General features: G+C 31.4%; 5 protein-coding genes across 6 annotated transcripts in view; 2 read left to right on the top strand and 3 right to left on the bottom strand.

Moving 5' to 3' along the window:
- The window catches only part of LOC108694968 (protein Wnt-5b-like), a 19325-nt gene extending 17395 nt beyond the window's left edge, over positions 1-1930 (top strand). Inside the window, exons 5-8 of the mRNA XM_018204659.1 lie at positions 717-828; positions 984-1086; positions 1388-1555; positions 1743-1930. Of these exons, the coding sequence (XP_018060148.1) occupies positions 717-828; positions 984-1086; positions 1388-1555; positions 1743-1930 (571 nt within the window). The remainder of the gene's footprint in view (positions 1-716; positions 829-983; positions 1087-1387; positions 1556-1742) is intronic.
- Positions 1931-2663: 733 nt separating this feature from the next.
- LOC108695062 (39S ribosomal protein L18, mitochondrial) lies at positions 2664-5329 on the bottom strand. 2 transcript variants are annotated; one of them, XM_018204802.1, is made up of 4 exons: positions 5258-5329; positions 4573-5028; positions 3812-3925; positions 2664-3723 (listed from the first exon to the last, which is right to left on the bottom strand). In XM_018204802.1, the coding sequence occupies exons 2-4, from the start codon at positions 4764-4766 to the stop codon at positions 3492-3494; spliced, it is 540 nt and encodes a 179-aa protein (XP_018060291.1). In that variant the 5' UTR covers positions 4767-5028; positions 5258-5329; the 3' UTR covers positions 2664-3491. The 2 variants fall into 2 exon arrangements, with proteins under 2 accessions (XP_018060291.1, XP_018060294.1); XM_018204805.1 differs by lacking the exon at positions 5258-5329 and having other exon boundaries at positions 2664-3366; positions 3450-3723; positions 4573-5116.
- A 919-nt stretch (positions 5330-6248) lies between these two features.
- LOC108695128 (PHD finger protein 12) lies at positions 6249-8855 on the top strand. Its single transcript, XM_018204887.1, has 5 exons — positions 6249-6396; positions 6547-6746; positions 6862-7139; positions 7313-8370; positions 8484-8855. The coding sequence occupies exons 1-5, from the start codon at positions 6349-6351 to the stop codon at positions 8853-8855; spliced, it is 1956 nt and encodes a 651-aa protein (XP_018060376.1). The 5' UTR covers positions 6249-6348.
- Positions 8856-8921: 66 nt separating this feature from the next.
- Positions 8922-10405, bottom strand: LOC108695107 (GPN-loop GTPase 3). Its single transcript, XM_018204867.1, has 3 exons — positions 10191-10405; positions 9896-10092; positions 8922-9610 (listed from the first exon to the last, which is right to left on the bottom strand). Exons 1-3 carry the CDS (start codon positions 10233-10235, stop codon positions 9028-9030), a joined length of 825 nt encoding a protein of 274 aa, XP_018060356.1. The 5' UTR covers positions 10236-10405; the 3' UTR covers positions 8922-9027.
- A 641-nt stretch (positions 10406-11046) lies between these two features.
- The window catches only part of LOC108694932 (zinc finger protein 708-like), a 1723-nt gene continuing 848 nt past the window's right edge, over positions 11047-11921 (bottom strand). The window contains exons 4-5 of the mRNA XM_018204626.1: positions 11547-11866; positions 11047-11477 (exon numbers count right to left, since the gene is read on the bottom strand). Of these exons, the coding sequence (XP_018060115.1) occupies positions 11047-11477; positions 11547-11866 (751 nt within the window). The remainder of the gene's footprint in view (positions 11478-11546; positions 11867-11921) is intronic.

The following is an 11921-nucleotide window of genomic DNA, read 5'->3' as shown; positions in this document are numbered from 1 at the left end:
AATATTATTATTATTAATTTTATTATTAAGAATATATTTATTAAGAATATATTTTTTATCAATATTATTTGATTATAATACAAATATATAATTTTTCGTCAAGTTGAAAAATAATTTTTCCTTTCTTTTAGGAAATTTAATTTTTTTAGCTGTCATTTTTGAAGTAAGGAAGCGATATATTAGTCAGCATGATGTTCAAAATCAGAAAATTATAATGTAATATCTAAAAGATATTATTAAAAGTTCATTTTTATTATTAAAGTCCATTTCTGAAATAGATTAACTTTAACTTCTCAATTCAGCTTACTCTTCATTTTTTTCTAATTCTTAAAATTAAAAAGAATTAAAAAGTTAATTGAACCGAGATTAAAATTAAACTGCATTGATAGAAGCGAGCATAAAACATCTTTAAAAACGTTTTTTAAAGCTCAATTTCATGGTAAGATTAACTTTTATCTTGGTTTAATTTTTTTCTGTTTACTTTTTCTAATTCCAAGAATTAAGAAAAGATAAAAAATAAGTTAAACAAAAATTAAAATTAATTTTACATTGATGGAGCTTAAGATGTCTTATGTCCCGATTCTTCAACATGCGTGTTGGAATAATATTATAATTAATGTAATTCATTTCTAATCTTTTACAAGTTACAAAATACTTAATTATCGAAATTAATTCAAACGGAATATATAATCCGTTATAATATATAATCCGTTTAGATTCACGCAGGCATTCGTTGATGTACGGGAGCGAGAACGCAGTTTCAAAAGAGGCAGCCGAGAGCAGGGCAGGAGCCTGATGAATCTGCACAACAACGAAGCCGGTCGCAGGGTAAAGTTCGTTCTTTTCTTAGCTTGCAAGAAATGTCTCTATAAATGTCGCGTCGCGTTAAATACACATGTATCGATTTCTCGCGATTTAATGCGAATTCCATTGAACCAAAGCGCGGTAACGAAACTAATGCGCCGACTATTCATCCCCCGCAGGCCGTCGTCAAAAGGTCTAAGGTGACGTGCAAATGTCACGGCGTTTCCGGAAGCTGTAGCCTGATTACCTGCTGGCAGCAGCTCGCATCATTTCGTGAGATCGGTAGGTCTAACACAATTAACATCCCTAAACGACAATTAATATCTTTAAATGACGCAAAGTCTAAAGAATAATTTAATTCTTGGTAGATACAATAGATTATTTGTCTTGCACATTTTGTTTTCTTTAAAATACTTAATAATACTTAATAATACTTAATAATACTTTACTAAATAGTAATCTAAATATTAATAATACTTTATTAATACCTTTAAAATTTGAATGCTTTTACAGTGTTCTCTAGAGACTTGTGCCGTTTGGGGAATATTTATGCAGACAGCGATACAATTTTGTGTATTTTTAGGTGATTTTCTCTTGGACAAGTACGATGGTGCGACCGAAGTCAAAGTCAATCGGCGCGGTCGTTTGTCGATGCGCGATCCTAGGTTCTCCGTGCCCACTGCGAATGACTTGGTCTACCTGGATGACTCGCCGAACTACTGCCTTCCGAATGATACCCTGGGATCACTAGGTAGCTCTATCACTTTCAAGGATTTTACATATTTTTTATATGGAGTATTTTTATTTAGGAAAAGAAACGAAAACTCTCTCTCTCTCTCTCTCTCTCTCTCTCTCTCTCTCTCTCTCTCTCTCTTGTATGTAAGATTTATTTTTCGAAAACTTAAGACATTTTTTACGAAAGATCAATTTTATAACAGGTACGCAGGGCAGATTATGCAATAGGACCTCGTCCGGGATGGACGGTTGTAATCTCCTTTGCTGCGGCAGAGGATACAACACGCAGAAATCGACCATCAGGGAAAGATGCGAATGCAAGTTTCACTGGTGTTGCTTCGTCGAGTGCAAGACCTGCGTAAAGAATATCGATATACACACTTGCAAATAGTGCGCTACTATTTATTTCTTTCTTTTCCATAACTCTTTTTCGGACTTGTCTTCGCATTGTCGAAGATATATGTACGTACACTTGACAGTACAACGTATTCTGAAAACTGTGGCATTATTGTTTCACAGTAAATAAATTTTGAATATTTTTTTCTAATTTAAAATCTTATTCATTAAATAAATTTTATTAAAACTTCTTTTTTTCCGCAAATGTATGTGTGGTACGTGTGTATGGATGTTTTTATGCAATATTATTATTGCGAGATTCTTTTTCAGCGCTAAAAGATAAATTTTATCAGAATATTAAGTAATCTATATTTTATTAGAGAAATTAGTTTGTCTTATCATAAATTATTTGTGGCCTATGAAAAAAAATTTTAAGCGAATCAAGAAATTTTTTATTGTGTCCATAAGAATTAAGTACTCATAAATGATCATTAAATCGATATTTAATTCTTTTAACGGAGACAAATGAAATATAAACAAAAATTGCATTTAGTCTCCCATGTTAAATTAAAATGACTGCAACAATTAAACAAATTTTGTAAATTTGTATAACGCATCGAGATGTCTCTCGCGTATTGCTTTATTTTGAAAAGGGATTTATCAATTATCTAATTATTCCGTATTACAAATAAATTATTTTGAATCCATAATTATACCGCTCTTTATATAACTACAGTAGTTGCTTATATATTTAAAAAATTATAACATAAATTATTTAAAGTGTTTATTGCATTTTTATTTATTTGCTCAGAACAAGCGATTTAATTTAGCAATCCGCAAAGTAGCATAAACGAGCGACATTGCGAATTACTTAAGAATACTTAAGAATTCAAAAGGGATACTTAAGAATATTGTGAGTAAAAGTACCAACTATCCGATATAAAATATAATTGCGTTATTACGCAAACGTTGATAGTAAAAGGGGAAACAAATGATTTCAGGAAGCTGAAAGAAATCCAAAATTATTTTTTTAATTCACATATACAGAATGATATGGAAATATCTCTGGTAATTAATAAGTAAAATTCAGCATATAAACTGAATTTGTAAATTATAAACTTATATATCTAAACTTATATGTCCAATCACTAGACAATTTCATCATTTTCAGAATAATTTCTATATTAATCTGTATATGTACATATACCTAACTTAACTTAAATTTTCTATTACAGTCATTATGATAAGAATCACGTAACAACATTCCAGACCATGTCTGATGGAATGTACTCGCCTTAAGTAATGATGTAGATTTTAAGTCACGGCGTTGTATCTCTAGTAGACTAGACATTTATTTAACAGGGATACAATTATTTATTTTTACTCCTAGATACTGTATTGTACAAAATTCGGTATTTCACAGTGGATAGATGTTAAGATAATAAAATATCTTATATATCGATCACCAAGCTTTGCCTTATTTCGTTTTTACTAAGAAGAAGCAAAATGTTACGATTACGTCGCACTTAGTATTTGTATGTACACTATTATATTGTATGTATGTTGTTCCTTACTTTGCACTTACAATCTCTTTACATTATTATACAGAGACAAAACTATTCGTGAATTTCCCATGGTTTTTCCGGTCGAAAACTGTCCCAAGAATTTGGATACTTGTAAACTTGTGATTCAGTTAAAACGATGTTATTCTTTTCTAATTCTTTAATCAATAATTCACATTTGTCTCCAGTTAATGCAGCATCAACCTCCATTTCACAGATCCCAGCCTCTAGGCAACGTTGAGCCAACACTCGTCCTATATTAATATAAGCTGAACTGTCAGTAGTCCTGAAACATTCACATAACGTCAATAGAATAAAAAAATTAGACGAGACAATTAATAATAAACAATCTAAATTTAACTGAATCTCAGTACCGATACAATTGTTTCTTCAATGCCCATTCTGCACTGGAAGCTGAAACAACTGGTCCATTTTTGAAGTGGCAGACTTCGGCTATGATATAACGTGACTTTTTAATCAGGAACAGCCTATATTTAAATTAGCATAACATTATGATCCTAACATTATAATTAAATTCATTATAATGAAAAAGATAACATATGTTTTCATTCATTTAATAATGGAAATATCTAATAACAAATTCACTATTATACTAAATTAATATATAATAAAAGTTATTGTATTTATTAAAGATTTGCTTTATATAAAGTATATAAATACAATAGCATAGTGTAATGATCAACTTTGTTGATCAATAAAATCAATAAAATAATACATGTATATTCTGTTAAATAATGTGACGATATTGTTATTGGATATTTAATTGTTAAAAATATTTATATATTTTTATATATAATTATTTTCTTGTATAATAGCTCTTGCATAATCTAATATAATGCAAGTGAATTCACTATTATACCGAAATCAGCAAAACTAAGTACAAAAGCATGTATATAAATGTTAATAATTAAATGTCCATATAATGACACTGTCACATATTATTCAATAGACTATACATGTTTCATTGTAAAACTAATTATATTATCTGCATTTATACATATTTTGTATAAAGCAGCCTTTAATGTTACTGATCTAGTGTAGTACAAGTGATTGAGTTCCATCATAATGAATGATGATTTCGTCACAGGACCGTCGTGACTTGATAAAATCTTACTTGTGCCAGTACATACACCCTGATTTTTCAAGATGATAACCTTGGGGTTTTCTCGCTATTCTCAACCGTTCCAAGTTTCGTGGATTTCGGTTCACAATTTCAGTGCACGCCTTGATTAATTCCGCATTGCCGTGCAGTTCCCGGTGCATACGGAACATGCGAGTAATACCGGCGCGTACGTTTACCGAATACATGATCTTTGGATCGTAATAGTCGTTACTTTTGTCACTCGAATCTCGGCACTATAATATCGGTTTCCGAGTTAAATTACTTGAACAATGTTTTTATTTTCTTTCAGAAAAGAAATCCAGGTTAGGTCTTCCTTTGATCATCTGTTGGCATTAATCAGGCTGCGTTCGGATTCTCATCCGCGTGCTTCTCAGGTGTCATTCTTGTTTAACGTTCGGTAAACAACAAGGATGATATGACATCCAGGGAATCCGCAGCCTTGAATAGCTGTGTAATCAGCGGACAGAAAATAAATAATCAGTATTCTAGTAAGTCCGCTCCCTTTTATAATTTTCACCACATTTCACAAGATATAGAATCGATCCTCTCATTTCAAGATACAGAATTGATCCCCTTGAAACGAAGTGAAAATTATAAAAGTGAAACAAATTTACTAGAATACTGATAATTTCATTGGTCAACACCTAGTAAATTTGCTCATTTTTGTAATTTTTACCTTGTTAGAAGATACAAAATCGACTCCTTGTACACAGCTATTTTTTGCTCTTTCTTCTTCTGTCTAAATGATCTAATAAATAGGTCTGTTTTTTTTGACTGAACTTTTGCACCAATTCATCTTTCTTCATTTTTTTTCTCCTGGAGAGAAAAGGAAGAAAGATCAACTGGTGCAAAAGCTCAGCCAAAAGAACAGACCTAAAGCCTTATGTCCGATATCTCTAGCATCGTGGACATTGGGAGAACCAACCAACTACAGTCCAGCATTCCTCTGTCGTTTGACTGAAACAGAGAAATACTCGAACTGTAGTTGGTTGGTTTTTATATTCTGATCCGATTTAAACTCTGGGTGGAAACTAAACCAATAGCTGCGTTTAACGGACTCAACAGTTGAGTGAGCACTCGCTGTTATTAGTATATTCTTTTAGATTATCCAAGCATTTTAGATCTGGAAGAATACGTCAATAGCAGCGAGCGCTCACTCAACTGTTGAGTCCGTTGAATGCGCCCAACAATTTTATATTCTTAAAGTATCAAAGAGAAATCTAGTATTAATCATGAAACTTTTTTCCTAGGATAGAAAATAAAGGAGAGTGACAAATTTTTCTATTAACTTCAATGGTTATAATTTTCATTTTTTACTTTCTAATGCTAGAATTGAAAAAAGATGAGAAATAAGTTAAACTTCAGTTAAAAGTTAACCATAAGTTATGAAACTAGACTTAAGAAAATGAATAATTCTATCTGTATTAAGAAAATATTATTGGTATTAAATGAGAATTCGGTCGGTTTTTTTTTAAATTTTTCTTAAATTTTTTTCTTAAATTTTTATACTAGAATCATAGCTGTCATAATGTACGAATATGTAGATACAACACGCTAAAATTTAGAAGCCTAGAAAGTTCGCCATAACGCTTGTCCCGATATACATGAGTTTAGTGACCCTACGCGAATGCGAAAGACTACGAGAAATAGAACAGGATGGAGAGTGGAGGTCGAGTGGAGTAGGAGTCGAGTGAATACTAATCGTGAGAGAGAAGGAACGAAGGGATAATTTAGATTATTTTCAACGTTGCAATCTATCTTTTCGCAATGAGTACCGTCGAATATGGTTTTCCAATGATAGGCGGATTAATGCCGGTAAGCAAAATTAATGGATCAATCACTAACATGGAATTTTTATGTGAAAAAGAGATAAAGAAATCGCACTGGGTCACTATTCTATAATCTCCTTAATTCATCCTTTCGCGAAAGAATGGCTGCTTTTTTAATTTAAATTATATTTTTTAGCAAATACAAGCCCTCATTGCACCACCAATATCCGATGACTCAAAGGCGGCGAAAGCAAAGAAGGAAAAAGAGGAGAAAAAGCATCCGTACTTCAAGAGACGAGGTCGTGGTCATAATCGTGACTTCTGCGACGCTTGTAAAGATGGTGGAGAGCTCATATGCTGTGACAAATGTCCAGCTTCCTATCATTTACAGTGCCAGTAGGTGTGATTAGAACAATCGCTATCTTCTTCAAAAATTTTTGTTACAAGATATTGAATTTTTATCTGTTGAGTTCTAAGGAAAAGATATATTTCTAAAGTTTTTACTTTACAGCTATCCAGCAGTAGATCCGACAGATATTCCTAATGGAGAATGGTTGTGCTATGCCTGCCGTTGTGCCTCTAAAAGGGAGGAACTTTTTGATGAAAAGGGGAATGAGAAGAAAAAGAGATCAGCTCTAGAAGTATTAACATTGGCGGCTTCTCTGGTAAATCCAAGAGAGTTCGAATTACCTAAGGAGTTACAGTTACCTATAATGTTTCCTGGAAGCAATAAAGTGGATTATGTAACTGGCAGAAGAGGTAAACCACCAAGCTCATCATATAACAATGGTAGGCAAGATAAGATTGAATGTATTCTTCCTTTTTTCTTTTTGTCCCTTTTTTTGCACTTAAATAAAGAATAAATTTATATTTTGTAATATCAATTAGTGTTGCAACTAGTATTACAAAAATTAATTTGCTTCAAATTAAGACTTGTATTAAACAATAATTTTCTTTTTTAGTTGGAAAAAGTCATTGTTTGGATAGCAACTTAATGGTTCCATTGCCAGCACGTTTATGTTATGAATGTAGACGTAGTTGCAGAAAAGCGCCATTAATCGCTTGTGATTATTGTCCGTTATATTTTCATCAGGATTGCTTGGATCCACCGTTGACTGCCTTTCCTATCGGCAGATGGATGTGTCCAAATCATCCGAATCATTTCATAGATCAGCATCTGTTGACTTCTTGTAGAGTGACAGAACGCATAAAGCTCTGGGATAAGTATGCCAATCAACGAATAGATCAGCATGCGGTGAAACTAGACTTTTTACGTAAAGCGCGGGCTGCCAATCCACTATTTCGCACAAAGGTGAAATTGGAAGGTCGTCCAAGAATAAAAGTTCCTTGCAGCATCAAATTCCATTATGAGCATCCGCCGCACTTAGATCCTGTACATTCTTATCAAAATAGTCTTATATGGCCTGTAAACAATATTAGTGCCAAGACATTACCATGTCTCCAAATTACAGATGAAGAAGAGCAACAGAAGACAGATGTCGAGAAAATAGATAGCAAAGATAATTGTATAGAAGATAAGAAAACTGAAGAAATTAATGAAGCAAAAATGAAAGAGAAATATAATACTACTCCAGATGAGGGAAGTGATCAACAAAAAGTATCAAATGTGAGTGAAGACACAAATAAAGCAGAAAGTGAAATGATTGAAACTGTGACGGATAATTCTAATGAATGTAATGATCACAATTTTTATACGAGTAATGATGGTTATAATATTAGAGAAGGTATTCAGTTGTTAGAAAGACCAGTATTAGAGGCATTAGCTCAACAGAGACTCGAGCAAATATTAAATCCAAATGGAGAAAGTTATAAAAGAATAAATTGTCATAAAAGAGCAAGAGCTGCATTATTTTCTTTAAGCCCTAAGCCTAATCCACCAGCATTCATGACTCATAAAACCTTCATTATTGGCAATGGTCCGAATTGTGATCTAGTTTTGTCAAATTATGGAAGCTGTGGATTCACATCCCCTAGACACGCAGTTATATTTTTCGATGAAGTAAGTAGATATCGTACATTTTCCTTTTGGGAGAATTTCGAAAAAATTAAGAAAGTTGAACTGACATAAAGGATCTTTTTTCCTTTTTTCATTAATGCCTATCTCTGTTATAGGTGACCAAACATTATGAATTACTTAATTACAGCGAATATGGAACGGTTGTAGATCACGTGCTGTATTCTTGCGATTGCACTCGTGTTTTAGAAGAGCAAATAAAAGAGGAAAAGACTGATAAAGTAATATGCGTCACTAAGGAGGAAGAAACTTCTGATATAATAAAAACAATTCTGCACAAGGAAAAAACTTGTTTAGAAGAAAATGTGCACACGGATGAAAGAATATTATGCAAGTGTAATATAAAACGTGATTCAAGCGATCTGGAAGAGGGATGGGAAGGAAGTGCAATCATTGCCCATGGTTCGACTATTAGTTTCGGATGTCTCATGTTCGTATTTAACACATTAGATATGTATGTAGATAGATGAAATTCGATAATGTAAAATATTGTACAAAGGAAATTTTATAAAGTGATACAAAATAAATTAACAGCATTTCTTGTGCAGCAGTATCTTTTTATTTTCTCTTTTAGTAACTGATTGAAAATATATCAAATATACACATCGGGATGTAACACTTTTCTTTTTTTTTACAAAATGATTAAGATTCATTTAACTCGTTATCTTCTGGTCCGTCGAAGTCTCTAACTTTTACATCTTCATCTTCACCATATTGTATGGTATTATCGATCGTTAATTTTATGTCTGCGATACTTTCCTCATTCTTAATGTTTAATGGTAAGAAACGCACTAAGCTATAATCTGCTATAACTTTACCAATATTTTCTGTAAGACTGCGATACTTCTCATTCCACGGATCTTCTTCTGCATCTAATAAACTATATGGATCGGGATCAAAGTAGCTGTCTAATTTTTTCCGTGTACTCTTCGATATTAAGTCCATTTTGCTAAGAATACTAATATGCGGAATTTCCAAGTTTATCATTACACTAAGAGCAGCCAGAGTTCCTGATATAAACTTTGATGCATCTATCATAAATTGAACATCTATCAGAAACACTCCACATATACGGAAATTAAGTTTTTGCAGAGTAGTTATCAGCTCTCGTATCACAGTCATGTGAGTATACAATTCAATTTGTCCAGGACAGTCAAATATTATATAATCATCATCTACATCACCTAATTTCTCTTCTAACCAACTTGAATTTTCAACCAAGTACCTATAAAAAAAAGCATGATTTTTATTGCATAAAAATATTAAAAATAATAATGGGTTAATGTCTAGCTCTAGTGAAGCTTTAGTGAAATGATGGACATCATTGATAAATTGTAGGTTCATCTTCTTATTTTATATATCAGTTTTACAAAAGATAGATTGAAAAATTAAGTTGTGAGTGAGAATTATGAAATGACAATAGCAAAATTAAGTAAATTCAAAACATATATTTCAATAAGATATAAAAATATAGAAAAATAATATATTTAATGAGAATTAAGTAACTTACTCCATACAGAATACAAGTCCACCATTGGGTCCAAAGTTGAATTCATCATCTTCCATGGTATCATCTAACTGAATTAAATCTCTTATATCTGCTAAGGGCTCATAATTGAAATATTCTGCTGCAGGATCTAAATTCACAATATCTACTGTTTTTTTCGAGTCAACAGCATGTCGTTGCATAACTGAACAGTAAGTAGACTGTTTAAAAACAAGATAAATGCAAATATTAATAGAATTATTCAACTTAGATGGCTATTTAATTAATATGAGATTAACAAATAATTCAAATTTATTACCTTGCCGCTACCGGCTGGACCCATTACTAGCTGTGCATATCTCATTTTGGCAGGAAAATATATATGCTTGGTTAGTAAATGTACAATAACATTGCTTATATTTCTTATATACTACTAATTTTTATATTCTATATAACTTATTTCATTGAAAGAAAAATTGCGCAACACTAAAGTAATTGAAAGCAATAATCTCAGAACGATATTACTTCATGCAGAAAAGATGCGTAAATAAAATCTAACTTAACCTAGTCTAACCTAGACCGAACTCAAGTGAAGTCTCAAGTTTCTCTCTAAAAATCTTTGATACCAACAAAGAGATAAAAAGTACTAGGCAGCAACGTGTAGTAATAAATATCTATTATCCAATACGAGAACTTGTTTCCTAGAGACCATATTTGTGATTTGAATTATTAAATCATATTATTTAAATTATTATTATTATTTATTAACTTATTAATAACAATGAATCAAATTTGATTACTAGAATCATTATGAATAAAACTTGAATCATTATATTATTTGATTTATTATTATTATTATTAATTTCATTATTTGAAAAGGTGGCTAAGGTGGCTTAGGATAAAATTCAAATTTGACGCGCCAATTTCAAATTCTATGAGACTTTTTTGTTGGAAGAAACAATACAAATTTTTTTTACGCAGGATCTTTTTGTAAACAGAGATAATAAACTTATTAAATGGTACCAATTTATTCTAAAAATTTCATTAATACATTCATACTCAATTTGTTATTTCGATAATTTATTATCCAACTTTGAACAATATATATGTACTACATATCACTCTTATATAATATGTTCATATAAAGATTGAACAAGTATTAATTATAATATTTCTCAAGGTGCTTGCAGTGTTGTCGCTATATTATTTATCTTTGTTTCTCGTTCCATCACCATTTTTTCTAAACTACTTGGCAAATTTATTCCAATTAAGGCACTTAACACACTTTTCTTTGGTACACCAGCATCCTTTCGCTTTTTTCGTTGTACTTTATTTTTCTTCCTCTCCTTGGGTTTGTAATGACGTTGAATATGTTGTACCAACCTTGCCTTCGTCGTAAGTCCCATGGAGCATATGTCGCAATAAAATTTTTTTCCAAGATGAATAGCTTTTACATGCTCATCTAAATTAGATTTAAAAAAGTAAGATCTATGACAATTATCATATGGGCATGGTAGAACCAATCTGTCTTCAAAATGTATTTTACTGTGTTTTCTTAGATAGTCTCTTTTAAGAAAAACTTTGCCACAAGTATCACATTTATAATCTGAAATAAAAATTTTGTTCTACTAGATTACATTCTTATGACATATTTAACCTTCTATATAATACATACTTGTTACATGTTTTGTTTTTATATGCGCATTTAGAAGCATCAAGTTTCTGAATTCCTCTGAGCATTCAGAACAAGGATAATGTTTCTCATGTATCTTTCGATGCCGGTCAAATATAGACAAAGTTCCAAAACTTTTATTACATTTATCACACTTATACATAGATCCTAAATGCTGTTCAGCTTGATGATTGATTAATTGATATCTCTTGTTAAAAGATATACCACATTCTTTACAGGAGAGTTTCTTCTCGCTGTGCACACGCTTATAATGACGTTTCAAATTATGTAAAGTACTCATCAACATTAAGCATTCTTTACATCTGAAATTAATACAGATATATAAACAATATATGTGTATATATATATATATATATA

This window comes from Atta colombica, unplaced genomic scaffold, assembly GCF_001594045.1.
Source record: "Atta colombica isolate Treedump-2 unplaced genomic scaffold, Acol1.0 scaffold126, whole genome shotgun sequence".
NCBI lineage: Eukaryota > Metazoa > Arthropoda > Insecta > Hymenoptera > Formicidae > Atta > Atta colombica.
This window is presented reverse-complemented; position numbering and strand designations above follow the sequence as displayed.

Bases quoted from the DNA above. Each gene is read 5' to 3' on its own strand.
- LOC108695107 (XM_018204867.1), bottom strand. From the start codon at position 10,235: ATGAGATATGCACAGCTAGTAATGGGTCCAGCCGGTAGCGGCAAG. The intron at 10,093-10,190 runs GTAATAAATTTG...GTTTTTAAACAG, and splicing joins GTCCAGCCGGTAGCGGCAAG to TCTACTTACTGTTCAGTTAT. The intron at 9,611-9,895 runs GTAAGTTACTTA...TTTTTTTTATAG, and splicing joins GGACTTGTATTCTGTATGGA to GTACTTGGTTGAAAATTCAA.
- LOC108695062 (XM_018204802.1), bottom strand. From the start codon at position 4,766: ATGTATTCGGTAAACGTACGCGCCGGTATTACTCGCATGTTCCGTATG. The intron at 3,926-4,572 runs GTAAGATTTTAT...ATTTAAATATAG, and splicing joins GGGTGTATGTACTGGCACAA to GCTGTTCCTGATTAAAAAGT. The intron at 3,724-3,811 runs GTACTGAGATTC...TGAATGTTTCAG, and splicing joins TTGAAGAAACAATTGTATCG to GACTACTGACAGTTCAGCTT.
- LOC108695128 (XM_018204887.1), top strand. From the start codon at position 6,349: ATGAGTACCGTCGAATATGGTTTTCCAATGATAGGCGGATTAATGCCG. The intron at 7,140-7,312 runs GTAGGCAAGATA...TTTCTTTTTTAG, and splicing joins AAGCTCATCATATAACAATG to TTGGAAAAAGTCATTGTTTG. The intron at 8,371-8,483 runs GTAAGTAGATAT...TCTCTGTTATAG, and splicing joins CAGTTATATTTTTCGATGAA to GTGACCAAACATTATGAATT.